The following is a 14590-nucleotide window of genomic DNA, read 5'->3' as shown; positions in this document are numbered from 1 at the left end:
CCCCAGGCAATACAACTGACTATACTAATGAGAGCATCCACACGATGTTTATCCTACTATTCCGGTAACATTCAGTTCTCCTTGCATTAATCATTCACTGTGTAGACAAATCCTTAGAAGTTGGCTGATGTTCTCAGGCACAAAGATTTATAGTCCTTTTCCAAACCTGCTCTGTAAATGCGTTAAACCTAACATCTCAGAAAGAGTAGAGTTGTTTTTATGGTCATTTTATGGTTTTGGCTTCAGTATCTTGATAGGGTAAGTTCTATGGTCAACTTGACATTAAAGATCCCAAAATTCAGATTTCTATCTTCTAACTTTACGCTTCCCTCAACAAGCCTACTACAACAGCAAAGAAACAAGAGGGAACACAGACCAGTAATTCAAGTTTTCTTCCAGTATCCATCTACAGACTTTACATCCTTTCCTATTGGCTTCTTTCCTACAGAAAGCACATCTTTACATGTCAATATTATTCAGTTTGTTCTGGCTTGTTTTCATTGTTCTTAGAAACATGCATCTGTAAAATGTGGAGAATTTAATGGAATTAATTTAATGGAATTAAAGCTACAATATTCTGGAATATAATTCAGTTCTGACACTCTGGAGGGACAGTATGGTAACATCTGGAAAGGTGTGGCAGATGTACTAAATCAACACACAGAAGCTAAAGAGCAGCTCACTCTTGACTTCTATTACAGAAGTGGTACTATCTAGAGATGGGTGAAAGAGATCCGGTATACTGCAACCATGCTTCTGTCATGTTTAATTTGATAGGTTATAACTCCCCAAGCACAGAGAAGCACACAAGCAGAACAGGCAGGTGAACCCCAATAACTTTGTCAGAGAAGTCAGATAAGCCATGCCCTGCCCTGATGCATGGACAACTTCCCTATGGGCTGAGGGAAACACCCACCAGATGAGTCCACAGAATCAGCTCTGTGGGTCACCTCACCAACTGAGGAGATCACTCAGAGTGTGGGGCTCTGAGATGAATGGAAAAAGCATTCTGGTATTGTACAGGAGTTACAACGGGATAGTGGAGGAACCAAAGGCAGCAGAAGGGAAGGTTCAAGGTGCTTTGGGGAGGAACAAGTACGGGAAAACAAAGAGATAAGGAGATAAAAGATGCTGGTCACATGTAAAGAAGTTGCTGGTCAGTGCACCTGTCTGGGCACACACTGCACCTGATCAGCAGTCTGTCCTGTCTTTGCATCAAATGCTATTTCTAACTCTTTGTGGGTGTCAGTACTACCCACCTGCATGCACATAGTTCCTGAGTGCAGCAACTGAAGCACAACTGTGGGTCATTGCAACCCACGTGTCCATGGTGCCAGCAACTAGAGTGACCACCATTGTGCAAGCATCAGCAAACATCATGCTGGACTCACTGGCATGTAAGGTAAGTGACCTGGGAGCCACATGTGCGTGCACCTCTGATTGAGGCATCCTGGAGGGACCAGGAGGTCCAGGATGACTGCTGGAGAGACCATCGGGGCTGGGGATCCACCGAGGGAGAGGGAGCGTGTGTGCATTTATGTATGCACACATACATGCATACAGCCACACACACAAGTATATATATACACATATATACATATCCTGATATGTATACATATACACACACCACATTCCCCGTAACAGACCTTCATGCTGCTCAGCCACAGAGGGGACAGGATGCTGCTGCAGCTTCAACTCTGCTGGGTTACAGATCTGGAGATTCCTTACATCATTCATTAAATGAAAGCTTTCAAACATTTCATCATTCTTCTTTGTGTGAATGTTTTATTTTCAAAGAGACATAAGGCTCGCTCACCCCCTACCTACGGAGCTTTCTAATTCACAGCAAAGTTACTGGGCTCTACAGTGACTTCTGTTTTATGAAAATGTATGAAGTATTTTATATAAATGTATTAAGATTTGTTTTAATGCCACTGTTCTATTTAAAACACAACTAATGAGTCTATATGAGCCTTGAAAATGTACCATCTACTGCTGCTTTCCCCAATCCACAGACACTGTATGTGAAAAGACAAAGTTTGTATTCTGCCCCAGATTTTCATATCTTTTCTTGGTCTTTTTGGAAGGCTGTCTAAATTTGAACTGTCCTGGACTAGTTCCTTAAACCAATCCAGCTGAAATATCTGGATATATTATTTGTTCTCTTTGACAGTCATAAGGAAGGTAAATAACCTTGGTTGGTGAAGTAGAAAAGTCCTAACACTCAACCACTTATGTCACTTAAAACACTGCAAAAAGTGGAAATTTCTTAGATAAAACGGCAGTTAGTCAGAGTCTCATAATAAAAGTCTCATAATAAAGCAGCATGGCAGTGAATTGTAACTTGCAGTCAGAGACACCAGTTTCAAATTTTAAGAAGTGAAACAGCAGCATGCTTGAGATTGCTTCTGTAACTGAGTTAATTACTTACTGAACTGGGTTTTTAAAAAAAATCCAAACAGCATTTCACACAATTATCTTATTAATTCTGTAAGAATTTTAGGAGGGAAAGAAAGAAAATATCATATCTATTGATTTGAAATTTTGTTTTTTTTTTTTTTTTTACAACAACACATGTAGCATTAGGTAGCAAGTACCATGTTTTACCAGTTACTAATATTAATATAGGAGGTGGGATGCCTTTAAATTGTGGTTGGCTTAATCTTCCGAAAAGTAAGTTTGTATAATGCCAACCCCAGAAGACTCCACACACTTAAGTATTTAACTGCATAAGAAGCAACCAGCCTTCCTCAATCCTGATGCACAGGAATACATACACTTGTACTGCAACACGTCCAAGCAAAAATTTAAAAAATAATGAAAAATTCACCTGGTGTCTTCACTAAGATTTGGATCCCGTGATCTTAAAAGAGAAAGGTTTTGAAAAAGCTTGCTGTCTGCTCTTTAAATTGGTTGCTTATCTATGGATTGTTAACACTATGCTTTCTTTCATCAACTACCAAGTTGAAAGAAGTGATCTATTTGTCAGGGTAATGAACAGATTGCTGCTTATGCCAATCTACCAGTGAAAAATGGTGATGACATATTTCTAAGACCCTGGATAAATGTGTTGGACCAAAATATTGGACCTGAAATTGGTACCTAGCATTAGAAAAGCAGGCATTTTGTATTTTTTCATAAGGTAAAGCAAGTTAGGATTATATGAATGAATGGGTGGAATGGGTGACTATTCACCACTTACTAAAATTCTGCTTACTTGAATCTGTTGAAATTTGGACATCTTTTGCTGATCCCTGTGTTGACCCATCAACATCATCATCTTCATCTGTGAAAACAGAAATGTTTTAAGAAAGGATTCTTGTTAATTTGAACTGGGGGAGTGGGAAGTGTTTGTCATTTAAGGATGTTTGCCATCAAAGAAAAAACCACTAAAGAATCCAGCCAGAAAAGCATGCTGCTTTCCTCTTCAGTCTATTTTATGGTAATAATCCATACTATAAAAACGGCATTAAAAACCACAACAAACCTGCATTGTCATGTAACTGCAGTGAAGGCATACCTGAAATCCTTTACTACTATCAGCTTTGATGTTGCAGCTCCTGCACTCCATCCCTTTCTTAAACTGTGCTGTTTGCCTGTGATCAAAGTGTATCTGGTTTCCAGTAAGTTTTACATCACCGCAGCAGTCCAGAAATTGCAGTAACAGTTTTCTGGTCACACATGTAGGTATTATATAAAAAATTTCCACAACTAGATTTGCTGACTCCTGAAGAGAAAGAAATTACTGCACTCCAGAAGAGGACTTTGACAGCAGCTCGTTGTTCTCACTAACAGCTAGGAACTAACATGCCAGGTAACAACATAGCCTGTAAAACCATACATAAAACACTTAAAGACTCAGATAAAAGATACTAACATTTACATTTGCTTATGCAAAGATAACATCCTGACTGCATTCTCATTCCTGACACTCAGGTCCATACAGAAAGACTGTTGCAAATATGAACAGTAGCATGCAACACAAGCCAACCCAGTGTGCCAATTGTATCACCATATTCCTGCTCTCACCCACCGGAAATCCCACTCAGTCTTGCTTGGGATTCAGACAAGGCTCCCAAAAGATAAAAGCCAGGCAACACCTTTATAAAAACTATGCCTTGCAGCTGAAGGAGAAAGCAGGCAGAAATCAAAGCACAAAACAAGAGAAAAAATCCCACATCAGTAAAAACTGATATTCAGAGCAGAAGTAGTACTAGGGAAGTCAGAATTCTAATGCAGAAAAACCTTCCAAGAAGCAGAATCACAGCATGTTAAGAAAAGACACTTAGCAGGAATCCTAAACCAGAGACCAAGTAACTTAGTGAATATTTGGGTAATGCTTCAACTGACTACAAGATAGATCAACAATAATGTGCTGGGTTGGGGTTTTTAAAACATAAAAGAAGGGTTGAAGTACTTTCTCTGTTACAGTGGACAGACAAACAGATTAAGTTTCATACTGAAGAGACATTTAGCCAATATGGTCTTGAAGCACCCAGAAATAAATCAAAGCTGAATGCCTTCTTGAATTTCACTTCAGACAAAATCAAATCAAAAAAGAATAAGCAAATACAACAAGAAGAAATGAAAGAATTCTTGATTGCTCCCAATGATCTCATTTTTCTAAGTTTAGATGGAAGAAGCTGACATCTTTCTTTTATTACTCTTTCTCCCTCAGACTGGATAGTAAGAAAATACACACTATCAGCATCTTGAAACTATTCCAGCTAGGTTCAATGTTTTTTTTTAAATATGCTAAGACAGGAGTCAGTTGGAGGAATACGAGAGATCTGCTCTATCACTGTTTTCCCTGGTAGCCCAAGGGTTTGGAAAGGCCACTATCAGCACAGGTATGTTCACTGAGTGTTGGCCATTAAGCTTAGCATTTACTTTAGCAGCAAAAGCTAATCTCGACCAACACTCCCCAGCAGGTCAATCATGATGTGCTCATTTGCTGTTTAGGACAAGTCTTCTGGCACCTTCTAACCATCAGCTTGGGAGTCCTGTGCCTGCACCAGTGAACTCATCCAGGTGACCACCAACACTACTTTGTTGCAATCTTCAGAACAATGCTCTTTGTCAGCTGTGGCAACAGAAGAGCAGCCTCTGCATATGCTGCAGCATCAGGACTTCTGAACGATTGCACAACACAATCCACAGAAGTGAGGACAGAAGTGCTAGTTATCCTCCAACAAAGCCGAAATGCTCCCTGGAAACATCCCTAACATGCATGCAATCTTTAACAAGGTCTGCCATCCAGAGGCTATGCCTTACCATCGAAAAGCAGCAGTGACTACCAGGGCAGCTGTCCTGAGCGGCTCTGTGACCAGAGGAGCTTCAGACACAACCTGAAGAGTGTCAGGGAGCTGCTGGACCTGTGACACATCTCAGTAACTTCCGGTATATGCCAGAAGCTAGTGGGTTTTTGAAAGAAAATGCAGGTTTGTTCCGTGAACATGGGTAACAAGAAGGATTATTAGGCCAAAGCACTGAGCTCCCTCAATGCAAAGTGATGGGAGAATTAGTTTAAGGCAATTCCCAGCTCTGTCTTTAAGGAATAATCTGAGCAAAGGGAAAGACTTGCATAGTGATGGTGTTTGGTGCCTTTGGCAGGGACCTGCAAACAGCTGATCTCCAGCAGACGCTGAGAGCGGCAAAACTCCAGAAAGAAGTCTTAAAGCAAGCTTCAACAAGATATGAATGGTGTAACAACAAGCCACACGTGAAGGCATGAGACTTGTACTTGAACATCAGGCACCTAGGTGCTAAAACATAGTGTCCCATACCGTAATTGGCTAAGGAAAAACAGGACACAGCACCTTATGCAAGGCAGACTACCTGGTGCTTAGCAACAACCATGACTCACTGACCAAAAAAAAGGAAGATGTTAAATGCTGGAGGCAGCCATTGAGTTCAGAGGTACATCTGGGACCAGCAGCATGCGGAAAGAGGAGCATGCCTACGCCTTGGGCCATGTTCCCCTGGGTGTCAGCACCCTGGGAGGCCACTGCCCACTGCACGATTGGGAGCTGAGCACAGCTTCTCACAGACCAGAAGAAAAGTGATCTGATGTTTAGAAAAGAGATTTTTCAGGGTGTTGTTATATTTTATCTGGGTATATGTGTTTTTTTACAGTGCTCAGTCTGCATTCCGCTTTCCAAATGTGGTAGGTTTTCTCTGGGATTTTTTCATGCCACATTGAAGCATTAAGTTACTATTTCCCCTGACCACCAGCTAATGACTGAACTGCATTCTCTCAATTCAAAGCACAAAATACACATTTTAACCAAAGGAATGCAAAAAGAACGTTATTACGTAAAAAAAATTTGAATGTGTGACAACACGCTTAGCATGTAGCCCAGGTCCTGAAATCGAAAACCTTCTCTTCCATCATGTAAAATAATGTCAGAGCCTATGAGGTGCAGCTATAAACTTGCATTCTTTCACTCAAGGTGCTCTGTGTTCCATTTTTACGTAAAGGTGATTTAAAAAATTTAAAAAGGAAAAGGTTTTAGTCTGACATATTAAAAGAACACACCACTGCTTTAAAGACAAACTTAGATGTCTAACATCAGAAAAGTCACACCCAAAGAAGCTATTTAAAAGGTTTGTGATTAACTTCTGTTAATAATACAACTTCATCTTCACTTAAGCTTTTGGGACACTTGCAGAATACTTAACAATAGACCTGAATCAAGGTTCATAACAAGCCTTCCAGCAAAAGTGAGATTGTTCTGATAGTTTATTTCTAGTATTTCTTATATTGGAAGCATTAAAAACTCCACAACTTTTGAGTATGTGCTGTACTTCCCCTTCCCCCATGAACAAGCAGATTCATTAAAAAGAAACATAACTTTTGACCAACAAAAACACCGTAACACCTCCTCACCCCCACCATGCTTGCACAGGTCACTTCAGTGCACCCAGGTTACCCAGACTTAGGGTTATGCAGTTTACACAGTAGCAGGACTCCTCCTATAGCTTCTGCACACAAGAGGTCCTGGCTCCTGCTAGTGACCAGCTGCTTTCACCAGAACTAAACCTACATGTTCAGTACAGAAAATTCAGGAACAACTGTTCAGGTTGAAGAAAGTACAGTTGCAAATATTTAACTTCCATGACCTGTGTTTTGCCTACCTTTCATTTGCTATCCTGCTGTAGTCAAGCACCAAAAGAAAGGCTTTACAAGAACATTGTGTTTTTATCATTAATTAGAAAATACTTCAGCAACTTGAAAAACTCCTTGTTCATAGAGCTGTTAAACAAACACATGCTCTAGATGGCAGCAGAACATTGCCCTGCTAAGTACATGATTTCCTGTCAGCAGAGAAATTTGGAACAGGCAGATGCTTAATCAAAGAGGCAAATAAAAATATCTGTATACATGATATGCCAAATAAAAACCAACATGTATATCAGCAAGTGTTTGTAGTAATGATAACACTGATCTGCTAAGCAAATTTTTGGACCTTAAGTTTTCACTTTCTGCATACTTACTGTTGAAAGAACAGTTTTCAAATTGCCCTGCACTAGTAAACAGAAATTTCACTGTTTTGCATAAAGTCTACATTTTAAAAATCTATCCAGCCCAACAAATAGCAAGCAGTATTGCCACAAAAGCCAGTGAGAATTAGCAAACGTGCTTCAGTGAATTAGAACACTAGGTTAAACACGATCATCAATCAGTTGCATTCAAGTTTGAAAGTTGTTACCTGATTCTGTTGGCAAATTTTCTGATATCCGAAAGCAATGCAGTTTGCTGAAATTTCGAGAAAATAACTGCACACAGCTTGGAGGAAGAATCATATTCCTTAATCTTCCAAAAGTACATTCTGGTGTCACAATTATGTAGCAAGCAGCATGAGCCTACAAATAGAAGCATCAGTTAAGAACTTAGTGATGCACAAAGAAAGCAAATTTCTTTATAACAAAATACATACTAGAATTACAAAGCTCAGGCTAGAACATACACAAAACTTTCTTAAATCACTTGCATGAAATGTTAGCCCTTGATTTTCATTTGTTCCATACAATTTTAATATAACCAGTAATGGGAAGTCTTAACACAAGAGACTCCAAGTATTACAAATCTGCTTATTAAAAACTAAGGGTTTTTATACAGTCATGTGTAGAAGTTCAAAATTTTGGTCTTAAACCCTGGATCTTCCACTCTGTAGAGATATTTACTAGAGGGGGTGGGAAAGGTAGGCAAGTTATACTGAATGCCTTGGAAATGGCAACACAGTCGTACCCACTCACAGATTTAGAGATAACACCGGAATTTTTTTTTTAAATATGGCTGGCTAGTTTCTGCCTTTATGCTTGTGAGAGGTCTTCTGCCATTACTAAATACACATACATTTGTATGTGTGGTGATGTTACTTTTGTCAGTCTGTTCTCAAAGTCTGTTCTCATCCATCTCAGAAATTATGAATCAGATTAAATACATAAAACAGAATATTTTTTAAAAATTAAATTATTCAAGTCATACCTTATTATTTAGAGTGCCTCATCTTGCACTAAGTGGCAAATTAATGATTTATTATATACACTTTTTAGTTCCCACCACATCTGGTGCCATTTTGCGCTTTGATGACATTGCAGTAAGAGGTAGCATTAAACTAGTGGACCAGTTGTTATCTACACAGCAGACTGTATCACCATGTGAAAAGCTGCGGCTTTCATGACTGTTATTGAAGGGTACCATCACGTTGCACAGGAATTAAATGTGCATCACGTGAACAGAAAAAACACAGAAAGCAGTACTGACAGCTTTAAAAGTGCAACCACACAGGTTAAGAACTATTCTACACTGAAAGAGGGATAAACATATTAGTCTTTGACCTTACAGAATTCACGTGGTTTGAAAGAAATTCTGATTTCACACAGAAAAAGTAACTGCAGGCTTCTACGTAGAAATCTGTTATGATTAGTCCCTGTTAAATTTTAATTCCATTGGTTTTACATAAAGTTTAACTGTAATTCTAAGAATTGCTCATTTTAATGACTAAAGGGGGATTAAAAAAAAAATCAAATTTCCATCTAACTCATATACAGGTATACTTATACAAGTGTATAAATGAAATGTATTAGTAACATAAATATAAAGTGTGTTTATAAAATGTGCAAATCAATTATATTTATATGAATTGCTTAAATAAGCACTTGCACATATGTATTTACGTGTGTGTATATAAGGTTCCCACATATACATACAACAGCACAACATACCAGGATGCCGCACCATTCGCATCTCATGCCAGAGAGCACCTCAGAAGAGCCACAGGTTTTTTTGCAGACTTCACAGCGAGCACCTGAAGGAAGGTTTCCCTCCCTCCAGTGGTGGTGGTAAGTATCCTGGGGGGAACACATAATGACTTAACATTACACAAAACAGAGGAGCATCTTCAACCTAACTTTTAAAAACAGCAGTTCAAACAGCTCTAAGGAAACTGCAACAGAGATTACCATTAAGTATTTTCTCACTACAAACCTGAATAAGCTTACAATTCACCAAAAAATGTTTATCAAACTATAAAACAAAATTTATCACGTAATGCTTTTTCTTTGCCAGCCACTAAAACCATTATTCTTTAAAAAAAATTCTGAAAGGCCAGCATCATGCACATATTTTACAGAGAGAAGCTGGGCAGTCTTGCCTCAGACAGCCTGCAGGAAGCCTGGGGAACATGATAATGTTTGCCAGGGATGCAATGAAGACAACAGCTCAACATATAGGAAAAAAGAGTTCCATGACAGCTTCTGCAATAGAAATTTATGGATAAGATGCTTGATTTTATTTATGTTCTTTTTAATTAGGACATTTTATATATCACAGACTTTTCAGCATGGCTTCAATAGGCATTGTGAATACGTCAGAATTTGAGTTCATCTCACTATCTGCAATACATGCTGAAACCACAGTTTCCTTTGTCTGCTAACAAGGAAAAGAAGTGCTTTGAAATTGACAGCACATGAAAGTATAGGCTAAGACTCCTCCCCTCCTCTAGCCCATGGTTTCACACCGAAAATACAAAAATACATATCCTCTTTCTGCTGCAGAGGCATCCACACTTACGTGGTCCTGGTGCCCATCTTGGTGACACTGCCGGCAGTCACTGCAAGCAAACAGGATACAGTCTGTGTGCACGTGTAGCTCACAAACTAGAAGCATGAAAACAAGAACATTTCTTTTAGCCAGAAACCCCAGGGTTTTTGCAGCTCTTCCCTCCCTCTCCATCCCTCCAATACTCCTCCACTACCTTCTCACACAGTATTTTCTTTCCTTCATGCTCTTTTCCATACAAAGATAGGCAATAAAAGAAGTTTATCAGCATTGTCCTGTGTGTCGCTCCATTTCCTTTGTTAAATTGATGCAGCAAACATAAGGAAAGGCTGAGCTAATTTTGCTCATAAGCACTTGCCATATTTCCTCCAACAAAGCAGGTTAAATTTGGAACAACTCTTTGGCTTATTACAGCTTTGTCTCACAGTTTCACAGGAACTGCTGCCTACTCCAGTGTAATTGTGCCCAAAGCCTTCTTTGATTAAATCAAATTTAAAAAGCTGAATGATAGAAGCCGTAACAGAAAGTAAGCTCTCCTTCTGCATCCAAATACCAACAAGCATGGAGTGTAAAGTCTTCCTGAAGCAATATTCCATTCCCTTTACAAACCCTTTTCAAACCCTACTGCAGAGCAAGTAGGCACTTCATGAGTGGGCTCAAAACAGCAGAGACGGCCCCCTCTCTCCACTCTTGGAGCTGTCAGAAGCACAAGGAAACAGGAGGTGAGGTGTGTTTGAGTCCCCAACCCCAGCAAAGTAGGGGTCACTGCTGCCAAAGCAGCAGTAGCGCCTGTCTGCCTTCTCTTCCACAGAGGACACGGCTAAGGTCGGATCAGTCATTGACTGACGTGGTACACCTGCACTGGAACTTTCTTTACTTAAAAGCTGACTTGAAGTATCACATGTGAGAGAAAAGACAGTCTACAAAAGTGACCCAGCTAAAACATTATACTACAAAGGATCATTCATTAAACAAGAATACACCTGAAAGATCTCAATACTAGCTTCATTACCACAGGAGTTAGGAAAGTTGTCTCTGAACATCAGAGATGGATGGAAAAGATCCTGTGTATACAAGTTCCCTGAGAAGACATACAATTCTTTGAGTAACTTAAAGTAATGGATAAGCAACAAATTCTTCCAATACTTTTTTTTGTTCTGCTCAGATTATCACTCCAAGCTGATCACAAAAACCTGAAGACTAATCTGAAGATTGGAAGGTGGCAACTGCATGTTAGACAAATTATCTGAAAGTATCTTGAAAACAGTATTAAGTTACATACCTTGTTTTGAAATCACTCTCTGGGCTCTAGAAAAAGTGATTAGCACTAACACTGTCTTATTCTAACCCCACTGGAGACCATGATCTACCACCACACCAAAGCAAAGCCTCTTTTAACAGGGTTTTCTGAGTCAACCACAAGGTTTCATGTACAGCTCCTCGTACTGCATGTCTTCAGTGAGCTCAAGAACTTCTGTGTGAGATGTGACATGGTCCCTGCTCTGCTCACGCTTCTCCATATTCATAGATACAGCAGGCATACTTCAGTTTTGCAATTCAGCTACCAGGCAAGCTAGATGCTTTGAGCCATATCCTCACTAATGGTAAAAGTTTCTATAGACCAAATTATACCTTCAAGGAATTAACAGAAGTGCTGAATTTTTTACTGTTAATTCTGCTAATATGGGCACACGTTGCCCTTTGCTATACTTTGTAAGACCTCAGAGGGTTTTTTACCCTTGGCTTAATTCACATCTGCTGCTTCTAATAACTAACCCCATCTCAGAATTAATAAGAAAATGTGCTTGTGAAGGTCAGGAGTGCCACAGGAGTTAAACCCATAAAACAGCTATCCCACTGATGGGAAAGATGAAGTTTACTGTATGTAAAAATCAATCCAAATCAGAAGACCCACAGAAAGAAGTTTCATCTTTATCATAATCATCATTAATTTTCCCTTCCATAATCTTCACAATCCTTTAAACTCATAACAGAATATTTTTCTGTTCAAGCTAGTCATGAAAGTGCTGTGAATCCCTTTATAATTTCCAAAAAACCTAGTTGGTTAATTTCAGATACATAAACTTGGCAGAATAACTGTTAAAATATTAACTGTCTCCCTCCCCTGGAAATCTGCTTCTCATGGTTGATGCTTACTAAGAAATTTCTCTAAAGGAACCCACACTAAAATAAGGTTTGGGTTACTCCCTTTCCTCTTTTTCTTTCCAGGGCTCCTTCTTAGAAAGAAAAAGGAGAGCAACTCTCACCATCACGAGTCCAGGTTTTGCTGTTACCAGTGAATTCTACAGCAGAAAGAGTTATCCAAAGCAATTATTAACTGTCATCAGTATTTGGAGTCTAAATATTGCAATTTTTGCCAAGGAACTGTATGTACTTCTCACAAGGCATTGATATACATGCATGCTCATTTCTGAGAACAGATGCCCCACCACGCACTTAGTATTTAGTACCTGCCTGCAGATTTCCAATTTCCTTTCAAGAAAAGTTTATTTTATTGTAAAATACACTTAAATGAGGAGTCCAAAACAAGTTATTGAAATTATTTTAACAGTACATCTAATGGTGTCATAATTTGCTTAAAAAAGGTAACTTCAACTCAACTCTCTTTTCTATCTTAATTACAGCAAAGATTCCAGGTAAAGGTCTTCAAATTCCCCTATCAGAAGACAATGTCATGACCAACAGTGGACTTGTACTATTAAGCTAAATCATTAGAATTAAGCAAAAAAGGAATCAAGTTCAACATCTCCACCTGGATTTAAAAGTGCTACAGCTTAAAATAGGTGACTTCTAAAATAAATTCTGAAATATTTTTGAAGAGTAAAAGAAGAATCTTGTGAATTTTATGAGCCTCGGCTGCCCCTTTTAAGCTACATTTTGGAAACGTATCAGAGAAACAAGTTGTAGACATGCTTAGACTCAGAAAATGGGATAGCAGACAAGTCATGCCACACAAAACAGAACTTTAATCTACGCGAGGAACACAATTCAGAACCTCCATGAACCAGAAAAATAAGGAGTCCAGGCATCTGTAATACCTAAATATGACATGAAATTACAAGTTTCTTGTTTAAGAACACTTGAATGGAAACATTGGAGAAAAATAAATATTCCCTGGCAATGGGTACAATTAATACAGCAAAATTAAGCAAGTGGGAATGTGAAAGCAAAATTTAGAAAGCTTTAACTAAAATATACCACTAAACTAAAGCTAATTTCAAGTTAAGAGGACACAACTAGTGAAAATATTATTTTCAAATTTATTTCATGTCACACAGATTCTGTGGCTTAAGATAGATGATCAGAAAAGGCTCTGTGGTATCTGTAGCTCTTTGACCACCCCACCAAATCATCCAGCTCACATGGTAACTGTTAAGTGACAGATTCCCACTAGTCAGAAGAATACAGTTTAGATTTGTCATGCAACTCATTAGACAAAAGCAGAAACAAAACCACTGCACCATTATAAATAGAAATGCACTGATCAAAGAGCAATGTTTCCCCTATACATATGTCACCATAAGACATTATCTTCAGCACAACAATTTTGAAAGCATCTCAAATCCCTGCAGAACTTGTTCTTTTCTCAGCAGACTTTTTTCTTTTTTTAAACAGTTGACAGGTAATATGCATTTAAAATACTAAATTCTATTCAACCTCACACCACCAACTGAACAACAGCTACTAGACATTCAAGACAGGGGAGACAAAGGAGAATTAAGGAGTTGCCCCACATCAAAATCAGTCAAGTACTCATGCCAACATGTATTTCAAATAAAAATTCTGATGTTTGGGTGATTCAATTACTGTTTTTTTAGAGAATCCATGTCAGAACACTCAGAGCAGTATTATTTTGACAAATAATATTTTCAAATATCTTCCCATTGAAGGCACCTCATCCTCATTACTAGCAACAGATATCAGTAACACAGAAAAGTTATAGTCCATTCTTTCACAGAATGGGGGAGGTTTTAGAAACATGAATACCTGATGATTCCCTGTATCAAAAGCTTCCATGGGAAACAAATCAATTACCTCAACAGGAGAAGCCTTTCTTTTGCCATAATAGCTTCTCATTCTTTGCATGTCTCGGGCATGGATTCCATGCACATCATCAAGACTACAGAATCGCTCCAAGTAAATTGGAGGAAAGATGAAAGAGCACAGACATTTGACGAAGTTTGTGCTTCATTGAAGGTTACTGCTTTATTATTCCTTCATCTGAAATACACATTTCCCCTGCCAATGACTGGATGATAAACACCACAAAAAAATCTCTCAAACAGTGTGTGTGTGTATACACACATACCCTCAAGGTATGCCACACAAATAAAGTGTACATTTCTGGTAACACAGGGATATCTACAGAAGTAGTTACCTTCACATCGAAAGGCAGGTGATTCTAGTGACTTTCTGCACACAGTGCAAAACTTTCTTTTGTAATGTCCTGGAGGCCCAAAACAGTGTGCAACTGGAACCTGCCAATGAAGAATGCATAAGATA

At 38.8% G+C, this 14590-nt stretch overlaps 1 protein-coding gene across 1 annotated transcript in view; it reads right to left on the bottom strand.

Annotated features, from left to right (window-relative positions):
* Positions 1-14590, bottom strand: part of LOC104500390 (diacylglycerol kinase theta-like) — a gene marked incomplete at both ends in the record, with an annotated part of 46997 nt that overhangs the window by 21217 nt on the left and 11190 nt on the right. The window contains 5 exons of the mRNA XM_010144027.1: positions 3218-3286; positions 7713-7866; positions 9232-9357; positions 10079-10164; positions 14466-14565. Of these exons, the coding sequence (XP_010142329.1) occupies positions 3218-3286; positions 7713-7866; positions 9232-9357; positions 10079-10164; positions 14466-14565 (535 nt within the window). The remainder of the gene's footprint in view (positions 1-3217; positions 3287-7712; positions 7867-9231; positions 9358-10078; positions 10165-14465; positions 14566-14590) is intronic.

This window comes from Buceros rhinoceros, unplaced genomic scaffold (genome assembly GCF_000710305.1).
Source record: "Buceros rhinoceros silvestris isolate BGI_N320 unplaced genomic scaffold, ASM71030v1 scaffold6439, whole genome shotgun sequence".
In the NCBI taxonomy this organism is placed as follows: Eukaryota; Metazoa; Chordata; class Aves; order Bucerotiformes; family Bucerotidae; genus Buceros; species Buceros rhinoceros.
Note: the sequence above shows the minus strand (reverse complement) of the source record. Positions and strands in the feature narration are given on the sequence as shown.